This window comes from Helianthus annuus, chromosome 8, assembly GCF_002127325.2.
Source record: "Helianthus annuus cultivar XRQ/B chromosome 8, HanXRQr2.0-SUNRISE, whole genome shotgun sequence".
Classification (NCBI taxonomy): domain Eukaryota; kingdom Viridiplantae; phylum Streptophyta; class Magnoliopsida; order Asterales; family Asteraceae; genus Helianthus; species Helianthus annuus.
In genome coordinates this window covers 72124637-72138209 of record NC_035440.2, presented here as the reverse complement: position 1 = coordinate 72138209, position 13573 = coordinate 72124637, and the positions used below count along the sequence as shown (strand labels likewise).

Sequence of the window (13573 nt, the reverse complement as noted above, 5' to 3'; positions counted from 1 at the left end):
CCACCCTAGCGTGTCACGAACGTCATATGCATTAGCTCCTGAAACACATGTGAAAATAGGTACGTCAGCATAAAAATGCCTGTCAGTAACATAGGTTTTATGAAAATCGGATTCATGACTTAGTTTTAAAGAAATGTTTAATGAAAATTTGTCATGAACCTTGTTTAAGTGTTTGTTTGTATAAATCATTTGAAAAACGATAATAAATCAGATGATATGTATAAATTAAAAAATAATGTATGGTTTAAAGGAATAACCAAGTAAAATAAGTTGTATAAAATAAATTGTTTTGCAAAACAGTGTCTTGCGAAAAATATATTATTTGTGTAAAAATGTATAAGTCCAAATTGAATGATTTAAATAACGCTACGACATGTAATATAATACAAGCACTTATATATATGAAGTACCAGCGGCGTATCCACCATGCTTGTACCACATTACACACGTCTCGTTACTTAAATCACTTACCCAAACCAACCACCAATGTCAATTGCCCATGTCTAAACCATTTGTCAAATGTCTTTGTGTAAACCATGTCAAAATGTTTATGTCAAAATGTGGTCCATTAAATGTGTATATAAATATCAAAATGTCTATGTTAAATGTCAATCAAGTAATGTGTAAACAAAATGTCATGTATGGCAAGTGACATATATATATCAACTGAACCAAAGGTAAAATGCACAAAACAAAGTGTTGAAGTAAAACGTGGTTTAAATCAACGTTATGTTTTGTGGAAATGCATGCTATACTGATACAAACATCTATGCGGTATTGTGAAAATGCATACATTCAAGCCATGCGACTGTGGCGATAATCTTTAAACAAATTAAAGGTTTATCTGAGTTATGTATATCGAATTCGGTCATTCCTTTCATCCAAACATACCTAGGATGTCAGGAGTGGGAGTTGTCAATTCCTATGGTACCACTACCTACTAACGAACGGCGTGATCAATGTTAATGAATGTATTTTTGTCCCATTTAAACAACCAAATGTTATACCAAAATGTAAGCATGTGAAAACAATGCACTAAGTATGCAATCAAATGAACATACCAAGCGTGAAATGTAATGTAAAACAATGTACTAAGTATGCACACAATGGACATACATAGCATAAAATGTAATGTAAAACGATGTACTAAGTATGCACACAATGGACATACGTAGCAAAAACACAATGAAATCATGTACTAATAGTGTACTAATGAACAGAGCAAGTATATGATATGAAAGCATGGAAAGCACGAAAGTAACAAGTAGGCACATGTGTTTCACCCCAAAATGTTTGAAAAACAGTAAAAGAGGGGTCTATGTACTCACTTGAGATTGCTCAATAGACTTTAGATATCCACCAAGCAAAGCTAGAAGATCACGGAATCAAACGGCACCTAATATAGGTATTTACATTAATAAACGGACCTAATGGAGGATCGGGTAGTACGAGGGTTTGTAAACAAAATAAGTGTAGGAACTTATGTAAGATGGTTTGACAAAGCCTACATACTAAAACGAAACCTATCCTAAGTGCTTTTTGACCCGTTACGACCCGTTTAGGTAACTTATGCTACTTTAACGCGTCGTTTGCGTAAAACGCGTTCGGAATGCCTAACTAGCCCTATGACAAGCAACATATGCCTTAACATGTTTAATATTGTTGCTAAATCAGTTTAGGGGTCAAAAATTACGTTACATAGGCTTAAAATGAATTTTGGCTTGAAAAGGGTATTTTGGTAATTTACCTAAGGCATAAGAACTACTTATCATACAACTACTTAAACGACGTGACCATAAGGTATAACCTCAGAAGGTTATTCCCTATACAACTATGGTCGTCTAAAGTGTTTGGTCGGATCCTAATGATCGACCAAATGGGTCGGGTTCGAAAGTATAAGCGATTGTTTAGATCGCATACCTTTACGACCCTAGACAAGCACAATTCTAAAAGTGACGACTTAAACATGTTGGAACATGTTTAACGAGGTTTAAAAACAGGTTTGGTATCAAGACAAAGGATCTTGATACCCAAAAGTAGTTTGGTTACAAAATACGCGAGAAAACGCATTTTGGCCGAAACTACGACTCGTCACTGAGCCTAGATAACGTGGTAATCAGTAGGTATAGTCACTAGGGACTATAACCATCGTGATTACGCTCACGTTATGAAGTTCAAACGAACTTCGCGTTGACCAAAAACTGGTCAATGCAAAAAGTCAAATGCAGTTTGACTTAACGCTAAAACAAAAGAAAAACACGAAAGAATACTTACAGAAGGTCCCCGCAAGATTTGACCCGATTCACTCTCAGGTTGGAAGCATATACTTCCACTTAGAAAGTATAAAATCAAATAAAATTGTGGGTTTTGAGCAAGTGAATGAAGGGGTATTTATAGGTGTAGTAGAACCGTTAAGATCGTCCCTCATTATCCGAGATTCAATCTCATCCGTACACCTCGAGCCCATAGTTTTAGAAAACCAGGGGAGCCTCCAAACCAGCCCATAAATACCCAAAAACCATGTGCACAAGTGAGGAAGAGTTGGATCAAGATGGAATGCATTCTGCTGATCTGGGTGTGCTTTACGGACCGTATGAGGTCCCTTACGGTCTGTAAGGACCCTGCAGACCAGCCATTTTTGCATTTTGACAGTTTTGGTCCCTGTGCGCGTATGGTCGTGTTTTGGCACTTCTAACACCCGTCAAACCCATTTTTAAGCTTCACAGGGATGTTAAAGCATAGGGAACATGACATATGCTCAAAAATATGTCGGATGTCGGTTCGTTTGGCCGTACAATTGCGTTGTTCGGTTAATTACGACGGAAGTCGTAACGGACGCAAAAACGGTCCAAATTACGCGACGAATGGATTTTTGACAAGCCAATCACTAAAACATAATATTTTAATGATTAGATAAATTTTTGGATGTTCGGATGTATTCAGAACGTAAGTTATTCGTGAAAATGAAAACTTATGCACTTTTTGACGCTTTTAGTCCCTGAATGAGCATAAAGTTTATTTTAGCACACCGAACCCCTCAAAGTCTATTTCTAAGCTATGTAAAGGATATTTAGGGTGTGTTTAACTTATGATCATGTTCCGAAATGTTTATTACAGTTAAAATTGGCATACTTTTGCAATTTATCAACTTTAATCCCTGTAAGCGAATAAACTTGATTTTGCCACACCAAAGCCTTCAAAACTTATTTCTAAGTTATGTAAAGGTTATTTAAGGTATGTTAAGCATAAATTGGTGTTCCGAAGTATTTGTCGTGTTAAATTGAGTACGATTACGCACCAGTTTGCGTATAATTCTCTAGAAAGCGATATATAGTTTGAAATTGAATAAAACATGAAAATCATCAAACATGAACAAACAAACATTGGGATCAAATAACTTTATTTAATTGATAACTGAACTGTTTACAATGATTACAAGCACAGATGTCACAACAATGACATTTCCTTTTCTGAATGTTGCGGTTGCTGCCATTGGCTTTCTGATGTTGCCGAGCTCCACCCAACAATCCCCAGCAACATCATTATCTCGTCACTATTGTCCTCCTCTATTTACACCAGACCTGATTCACACCACCATCGCAGCGCCGCTGCTTCAGACCCGAATCTCTGCGACCACCACCAACCATGCCATCTCCCTTCAACTCTGTGACATCCAGACAACTCAGACAACCACCGCCGTCCACCGTCGAGGCTCCACCGTTGATGGTGACGGCCGGCCATCTACCTCTCTCTTCTTTACTCGGCTTTCTCTCTCTCTACCGATAACTCTCTCTCTCTCGATCTCTTGTCCAGTGCATGCGTGAGAAGTTTTATGAGGAGGGAGGGGTTTTAGGGTGCGGCAGGCCGAAATAACAGTGCCGGAAAATGTCGCCGGTGGCCATAATTCGGTGGCTGGATATCATGAGAGAGGGAGAGAGGAATGATGTTGTGTGTTAGGCTAAAGGGTGTGGTCATGACCCTCATGCCCACCATGATCCTCCACGTTAGCGACATGTCATCGCCCTCTAATGCACCATCCAAAATCACTATCCTAAGGGTGTGGTCATGACCTAAACCACTATCCACCCCTTTTTTGTGTGAAATTCATTTTCTTTATTTTAAATAAACAAAAAATAAAATTAAATAAATTTTAGTAATAAAACTACATAGCATTCAGATTAGAAATATAAAACTGAATCAATTTCGTTACAACTAAAAATATAAAAAAAACGATAGCGACATAAAATAAAGACGAAAACTAGAAAATATAAAAAATGATAATGCCATAATTTAAAGACCCCATTTTTGAGCAATTTTCGCCTTCATTTTTTGCAACACTTCTTTATATTTTTCTGGGAGCGATTCGATGTTTGTCGCCATTAGCTTAAAGTCTTCACGATCGGCCGCTTCTTGCATTTCTTTTTCTTTCAATTTAAGTCTTACCGCTAGTATTTCGTTAAATTCGGTGACCTTGCTCATCAACTTATCCACCTTTGTTTCACTCGGAGATTCATTTTTTGTCAACGCCTCTTTCTTTTTGGCCGCCGCTTCCTTTTTTGCTTTGTCTCTACCATTTGCGCGCTTCAATTCCGGAATCTCTGTCACTTCATCATTGATGTGTGTAAAATGCAACATATAAATTACATCAATTAAGGCATAAAACTAACCCTTTTTAAGTACTAATGTTGGAAAAAGAGTGTTTTTGTCTTCCTTTTGTATTTTCAGGATGAAATGAGCTCAAATTCACAAAAGAAGCAAAAAGACAACTAATTCTAGCATAAATACAAGAAAAGGAATAAAAGTAGACTGCCCGAACCCTCAACGGCATCCTCCAAAGCAAAGAAGAGAAAACAGAAGCCTGAACACGCCCCGTGCTCAGCCAACACGGGGCCGTGCCCAAGAAGCAGCAGAAAAGACAAACTTGTAGAAGCTTCTATTGCCCACCACGGGGCCGTGTCCAGTGAGCACGGGGGCGTGGAGAAAGTACAGCAGGCACATTAATTGTAATTGCGAATTACAATTAATGAGGAGAGAGAGTGTCAGACGGGCACGGGGGCGTGTCCAGCGGACACGGGGCCGTGCCCAGCCTTCTGTTCAGCCTATAAATAGGAGTGCTTGGTTTCATTCCATCTCATCCCTTGGCACACCACCTCTTTCACACTTCATCCACCACCCACCACCACCATAACACCATCATCCACCACCATCATCCATTGTCCATCGTAGAGTGTGTGAGTCGTCTCGGGATCCAAGATTGATAGTAAGAGTTCTTGACAATCAAGGCCATGTTTGCCTAAGTCTCTTACATCACTTGGTGAAGACAAGTGTTTAGTATAATACTTTTTATTTTTAATCTTTTGCACTTTTTATTTGGTTTTGTATTAATGACTTTAATAACTAGTTGCTTATGTTGAAGGTGATCTTTCCTTATCGTTTGTCCGTGGTGTCTTGGCATTATTTTACTGTCTATATAAAATAAAAGATTTTCACCATTCATATCTCCACGGTCTATATGGAGGTATGTTGGCTACCTGGTCGGGGGTTAAGGGAACGGTTTGGTAAGGGTCTTGCCCTTGTTCAGCGTTTAGAGGTCCTGCAAGGGACCTGGGTCAAATTTAGTAGGATCTCCTTCAATACCCATAGGTATTGGATGGCGGGGATCCAAACTCTTTGACCCCCTCATAAGTTAACTACTATTAATACTATAACCCGGCTATTTAGGACTGTATCCCTGCTGACTCAGACTACTTAGCCGAGGGTAACGTCACCGCCAAAAGCGGGGCCTACCATAATTTGCATTAATAACTTAATTCATTATCTTCCAATAATCCAACCCTTTAGGATTGTATCCTTGCTGACTCAAACTACTGGGTTGAGGGTAACGTCGCCTTCAAAAGAGGGGCCTACTACAATAACTAAGATAATCTCTTAAACAAGTGCAAAAGTGCGAAAATAATCAAAGGTTATACTAATACACGAGTCGGAGCCAAGTGATTCATCTTGTCTATCTGTTTTTATTTTTATTTTATTTTTCAGCATTTAGTTAGTTTTTATTTTCTTAGTTTAAAAACATTTTTCTCACTTTTTGATTTGATTAGACGTTGAGGATAAACCGGTATTAAAAGCTCTTGTGTCCTTGGACGACCTCGGTATCTTACCAACACTATACTACGTCCATGATGGGTGCACTTGCCCATATGTGTGTTTAGTGTTAGTGAATATCGTGTTTTATAAATTTAAAACTTGGCTAAAGGTGTAAAAAGGGCTTAATTATACATCTAAATTATATATACACCGACACACATCAAGTTTTTGGCGCCGTTGCCGGGGACACAAGGATTTTAAGAAAGTTAGGAATCAACGGCCTAATCATATTTTTTATTTTTCTTTTTAATTTTTAGGATTTTCTTAGTTTTTCAGCTTCTGCAGAGCTCAGCACGGGCCGTGCCTGGTTGGACACGGGCCGTGCCCAGCATCGTTACTGGCAGTTTTTAGTTTTCCAAGTTACAGAAGGCTGACCACGGGGCCGTGTCGGTGCAACACGGGGCGGTGTCCAACTTCCAGTAACTGGGGTCTGGAAAACATTAACTGTAACTCCGACCACGGGCCGTGTTCGCTGAACACGGGGCCGTGATGAACCTTCTGACCAGCATTCTTTTCTGTTTTTATTGCAGGACTTGGAACCCGACGCCAATCTTACATAGTGTATGAGCTCCAGTTCTAATAAGGACATAAAAGAACCTCTAGAAGAACCCGAACGCTTTCTCAGAAAAAGATTAAAAGCTAAAAACCAAGAGAAGGTTTCGGGTGATCCACCTCCAATGGCGGACCAACGTACCCTTATGGATTATCTACGACCCACCGTAGGTAACCTAGGCGCCGCTATCAATGCTCCGAATGTTGAAGCTAATAACTTCGAACTTCGGCCGCATTTGATACAAATGCTTCAAAACTCCGCAACCTCCCATGGGCTTGCGGACGAGGATCCCCATCTACATATCACTAATTTCTTTCGGATCAACGGAGCATCAAATGATGCCATCCACCTCCGTATGTTTCCTTTCTCACTAAAAGACCGAGCGAAAGCTTGGCTCAACGCCCTCCCAGCTGGATCGGTAAACACCTGGGATGAACTAGCCCAAAAATTTCTATATAAGTATTTCCCTCCCGCTAAAACTGCTAAATTAATGACTGAAATTAATACATATTCACAAGAGGACGGGGAATCCTTATATGAAACTTGGGAAAGGTTCAAGGAGTTGTTACGCAAGTGTCCACATCACGGCCTTGCGATATGGCAACAAGTATCCACTTTCTATAATGGATTGTTACCACACACAAGGCAGACACTTGATTCTAGCTCTGGGGGACTTTTAGGTAATCGACGCCCGCACGAAATATATAATCAAATTGAGGAAATTGCTCAGACCAATTTTCAATGGCACACCCCCCGGGGGAATAAATCTATTGCCCCGGGCGCCCATAAGGTCGATGAAAGCACTTCTTTACAAGCCCAAATCGAGGCCCTTTCTTCAAAAATAAAAAAGTTAGAAATGTCAAAAACAGTCTCGGTTATGGCTTGTGAAGGGTGTGGTGGGTCACATGAAAATTGGAGTTGTATGAAAGAAACGGACGATCAACAAGAAATGGTAAACTACATTGATAATAGACCTAGGCCGTCGGGTCCCCCAACGGGAACTTACAACCAAGGATGGCGAAACCACCCGAACCTTGGTTGGAGAGAACCCAGCAATAGTAGTAACCAACAAACCCAACGAACAAACTTTCAACAACCAAGAAATGAGTCACAAAATTTCAGTCAACAACATAGTGGACGAGAAAGGCTTGAAGATACTGTATCTCGCCTCATCTCCGACACTGAAAAGAAAAACTCGAAAAGATTTCTACAATTAGAATCAAATTTTAGAAATCAACAAGCTAGTATTCAAAACATAGAAAAACAATTAAATCAAATAGCTCAAAATTTTTCCGAGAGACCGCAAGGCGCATTACCTAGCAATACCGAAACAAACCCAAAAGCGCAAGTTAACCTCATCACGCTACGAAACCGCACCGTAGGGCCTGCAGAAGCGCCGCCGCCAACAGAAGAAACAGTACCCACACCTCTGCAGGAGAAGAACTCCCCTCCGTCACCAGAGCCTACCAAAGCCCCTCGAGTTCCGTACCCCGGAAGGTTAATTCGTCAAAAGACCAATGAGCAATTCGCAAAGTTCGAAAGTCTATTAAAGAAATTACATGTCAATATTCCTTTTATCGAGGTCCTAACCCAAATGCCCAAATACTCTAAATTCATGAGGGACTTCCTTACGCATAAAAAGAAAATTGAAAATTTGCAATTAGTCAATTTAGGCGAAGAATGCTCTGCCCTCGTACTCAATAAACTTCCCCAAAAGAAAATCGATCCCGGAAGCTTCACGATTCCATGCTCAATAGGGGAATCCCCCGTTCATAATGCCCTAGCCGACCTTGGGGCTAGCATTAACCTCATGCCCTCATCAATGTTTAAAAGACTCGGCTTGGGAACCACGAGTCCTACAAAAATGAGCATACAACTCGCTGATCGCTCCGTCAAATTTCCACAAGGTGTCATCGAAAATGTCTTGGTAAAGGTGAGCAGATTCGTCTATCCAGCCGACTTTGTCATACTCGATATGGAGGAAGACACCAAGGTCCCCCTCATACTAGGGAGACCCTTTCTTGCCACCGCCCAAGCGGTGGTAGATATGAATGACGGAACGCTCACCTTGAGGTATGGGGATGATGAAGTAAAATTCGGAGTTGGGAAGAGAATAGAGGACGACGACCCGGTCAAATACATGAAGGTTATTGATTCGAGCTTGGATGCTGCTCTCCGACGGTGCAACATGGGACGCCAAGCATCCCACTCAGAAAACATATAACCTCGCATTGGGTCTAGCCAAGGACCCTTATAAACGTGGCGCACCACGGAGGCATTCCGCGGAACTATCCTTAGTTTAGTTTAATCTTTTAGTTTTAATTTGCAGAAATAAAACACACTCGTGGTGGTAATGGATGAAAAAGGGAACGAGAAAAATGGCCCCATGCACAAAGAACGGAGCAACCCGACACAAATCTCCATCACAGAAGGCTCAACGCGGGCCGTGCTCAACCAACACGGCCCCGTGCTGAGCCACCTGCAGAAAAACGCCCAGTTCAGGTAACTGGACACGGGCCGTGTTCACCAGACACGCCCCCGTGTCCAGGCTTCTGTCTCATTTCTTTAATTTCTGTTACTGGCACCTGAACACGGGGCCGTGTCCGGTCCCCACGTGGCCGTGTCCAGACTGCCAGTAACATAAATCTTTGCTTTCTAACACCACATTACACATCCAATCAACCTAAAAATTCATTTTTGGGACACATTGAGGACAATGTGTAATTTAAGTGTGGGGGGGAAGCTAACACTTTGAAATTTTGCAAGTCCTAACAACAAGCCTTACACAAAACTCTATTGGAACCGCTAAACACCCCAAATTTTTTTCAAAAATTTTTCATTTTTTTTTTACTTGTCTAAAGTTTAAGTTAGGAATCACAAGATTAATAAGGTTATATTTTTATAAAATTTACAACCGAGAGCGTCGTGATAACAAGAACCAACATAAGAAAATTATGAAACGGCATAACAAGTCTAGTTAAAATTCGATTATATATACTTGACCACATTAAAAACCCATTCCCACAAAAGTGAGTTTTGAGCCTTTATTGAGCATACAAATTTACATCTTTAGACTAAATGCTCATTTTTCGTTTCTTGTGTGAATAGCCGCTTGGTTCTTACAACTCTAGAACTTGCCACGACGATTCCTTCCCGGTCCTTACCAACTTAAACCCAAGTAAGTAAATGATGGAGGCATTAGGACTAACCATTTTTCTTTCTACACCATTATTTTTCATTTTTTTTACCACCTACCCAAAATCCCCCTAGTTAACCCCTTTGAGCCTAAACCTTTCATTTCATTACCCTAAATTTTTTTTTTTTACCCACCAAAAACCCTTTTTATTTTTCACCCTTTATTTTAGTAACAAGCTCGGTTTTTCGCAAGCTCGTTCTTTTATGTGACTGACAAAAAAAATGATGATTAAGTTAAAAACAAACAAAGCTATACAAACAAAAGCTTGGTTGGAGAAATACTTCAAAATAAAAAAAAAAGGTCACTAAAAACAAAGTGTGTTACGAAAACCGACGCTTTTTACGCTTTTCGCCCTTTTACTAACCACTAACCCAACCACCCACCTTTAGCCCAAGCCTAACCCCTCACCCAAAAAGTCCTCTTGATATTTACAAAGGTATAAAGTTAAAAATGAGGAGGATTGATTGCTTGGCAAGCTTATGGAAGGCGTAAGTTCCATGTTGCTCTCGAGTGATTCACTAAAAAAAATACACCTTCGGCCGAGTGTTGAGTGATTTATCCCGTGAGGTATGTGAACTTGTATATAAATGAAATTTTAAAAAAGGCATGTTATGCCCAAATAAGTAATTTATCCTATGAAACGTTCTAAATAAATCATAACGAATAGGATTGTAAATTAATAAAAATAAAACCCAAAAAGATCTTGGATTCCCGACACTATATGACAAGCCGAAAACCTTCTCTTCTACCCATTCCATTTGGGAGTGAAAGCCACATTTAAAAGAGTTTAGCTTGAGGACAAGCAAAAGTTCAAGTGTGGGGGTATTTGATGTGTGTAAAATGCAACATATAAATTACATCAATTAAGGCATAAAACTAACCCTTTTTAAGTACTAATGTTGGAAAAAGAGTGTTTTTGTCTTCCTTTTGTATTTTCAGGATGAAATGAGCTCAAATTCACAAAAGAAGCAAAAAGACAACTAATTCTAGCATAAATACAAGAAAAGGAATAAAAGTAGACTGCCCGAACCCTCAACGGCATCCTCCAAAGCAAAGAAGAGAAAACAGAAGCCTGAACACGCCCCGTGCTCAGCCAGCACGGGGCCGTGCCCAAGAAGCAGCAGAAAAGACAAACTTGTAGAAGCTTCTATTGCCCACCACGGGGCCGTGTTCATTGAGCACGGGGGCGTGGTGAAAGTACAGCAGGCGCATTAATTGTAATTGCGAATTACAATTAATGAGGAGAGAGAGTGTCAGACGGGCACGGGGGCGTGTCCAGCAGACACGGGGCCGTGCCCAGCCTTCTGTTCAGCCTATAAATAGGAGTGCTTGGTTTCATTCCATCTCATCCCTTGGCACACCACCTCTCTCACACTTCATCCACCACCCACTACCACCATAACACCATCATCCACCACCATCATCCATTGTCCATTGTAGAGTGTGTGAGTCGTCTCGGGATCCAAGATTGATAGTAAGAGTTCTTGACAATCAAGGCCATGTTTGCCTAAGTCTCTTACATCACTTGGTGAAGACAAGTGTTTAGTATAATACTTTTTATTTTTAATCTTTTGCACTTTTTATTTGGTTTTGTATTAATGACTTTAATAACTAGTTGCTTATGTTGAAGGTGATCTTTCCTTATCGTTTGTCCGTGGTGTCTTGGCATTATTTTACTGTCTATATAAAATAAAAGATTTTCACCATTCATATCTCCACGGTCTATATGGAGGTATGTTGGCTACCTGGTCGGGGGTTAAGGGAACGGTTTGGTAAGGGTCTTGCCCTTGTTCAGCGTTTAGAGGTCCTGCAAGGGACCTGGGTCAAATTTAGTAGGATCTCCTTCAATACCCATAGGTATTGGATGGCGGGGATCCAAACTCTTTGACCCCCTCATAAGTTAACTACTATTAATACTATTACCCGGCTATTTAGGACTGTATCCCTGCTGACTCAGACTACTTAGCCGAGGGTAACGTCACCGCCAAAAGCGGGGCCTACCATAATTTGCATTAATAACTTAATTCATTATCTTCCAACAATCCAACCCTTTAGGATTGTATCCTTGCTGACTCAAACTACTGGGTTGAGGGTAACGTCGCCTTCAAAAGAGGGGCCTACTACAATAACTAAGATAATCTCTTAAACAAGTGCAAAAGTGCGAAAATAATCAAAGGTTATACTAACACACGAGTCGGAGCCAAGTGATTCATCTTGTCTATCTGTTTTTATTTTTATTTTATTTTCAGCATTTAGTTAGTTTTTATTTTCTTAGTTTAAAAACATTTTTCTCACTTTTTGATTTGATTAGACGTTGAGGATAAACCGGTATTCAAAGCTCTTGTGTCCTTGGACGACCTCGGTATCTTACCAACACTATACTACGTCCACGATGGGTGCACTTGCCCATATGTATGTTTAGTGTTAGTGAATATCATGTTTTATAAATATAAAACTTGGCTAAAGGTGTAAAAAGGGCTTAATTATACATCTAAATTATATATACACCGACACACATCATCATCAAACTCGGTTTCATCATTAATATTAATATGGCAATGTACATCCGAATCACCGGAACTATGCTCCATCGACTCGAATGTTTTAGACCTTTTTGCCCTTACCACCTCGTTAGGAACCGGCGCCCACTTGGAACAATTTTTAAAGATTTCCCAAGCCCCTACGTATGTGAACGCACTACCTTCTTTCGTATGGTATTTTGACATAGTTATGGCAAAAACCGTTTCATCACTCGCCCCACTTGGCCGATTCGAATGAGCATTGTTGTAATAACCACAAAATGCCGATATCTTCTTATTCATCTCTCGATACTTTGAGCCTATTGAGTTCACTTTTCGGTACGGTTCTTTTTGCATCAAAGCATGAAATTTGTTGCAAACCTCCTTCAAAAAACTATCAGACTTTTGATTATTACCTACAATAAATATCAAGGTGTAAATAAATGTTGTTTTATCATGAATAAAATATTATTTTAGTATTAATAAAAGTATAACATACCTACGATCGGACACGTAGACGTATTGGTCCACGCCCTTGCTAACGCCATCTCTTCGATCGATGTCCAAGTTTGACCTCTACCGGTGGTTAAATTATCTTGTTCCGGCCTCTTTGAACACTTTTCTTAGATGTTTTCTTGGAACTTTGAGGTTGGGTTTCGGGTACAACGTCAATTTCATCCAAATCGTCTAACAAAGGGGTATCGGGTGTCGGTTGCGATTGGACTTTTATATGAATAGGTCGACTTTGGATTTGTTGGAGCGTTTTAAGTTGTTGATTCAACAGATTCAATGACTGAAAGTTAAAAATAAGAACATGCATATTACCTTATGAAGCACTATCACACTAGTGGTTAAAAAAAGATACATGAGAATTACATCTACAAGTTTCAAGATGGAGAAGACTTTGACAGTGGATTACAATTTACAACTAACAGATTGTTTAGAATGAAATTTAGATATAATCAAATACAGAATACATAACACACATAACCAAAGCTAATCAACTATGAAACAAAGAAAATAACACACATGACAACATTTTAGGGTTACAATGACACAATTGAAACCTCTAAACAGATACTGATAGTCAAACTGTAGTAGAAAATGTAAACGTACACTTTAAACAGATCGATCTAGAGCCACAAACAACAGAATAACAAA

At 39.7% G+C, this 13573-nt stretch overlaps 1 protein-coding gene and 1 non-coding gene across 2 annotated transcripts; both read right to left on the bottom strand.

Moving 5' to 3' along the window:
* Window positions 1-4290: 4290 nt before the first annotated feature.
* On the bottom strand, window positions 4291-13022 carry LOC118480987. Its single transcript, XM_035976034.1, has 3 exons — window positions 12912-13022; window positions 12400-12828; window positions 4291-4604 (listed from the first exon to the last, which is right to left on the bottom strand). Exons 1-3 carry the CDS (start codon window positions 12958-12960, stop codon window positions 4291-4293), a joined length of 792 nt encoding a protein of 263 aa, XP_035831927.1. The 5' UTR covers window positions 12961-13022.
* On the bottom strand, window positions 7182-7288 carry LOC118481396. Its single transcript, XR_004865603.1, has one exon. It is a non-coding gene; the product is annotated as a small nucleolar RNA R71 (small nucleolar RNA).
* Window positions 13023-13573: the final 551 nt, after the last annotated feature.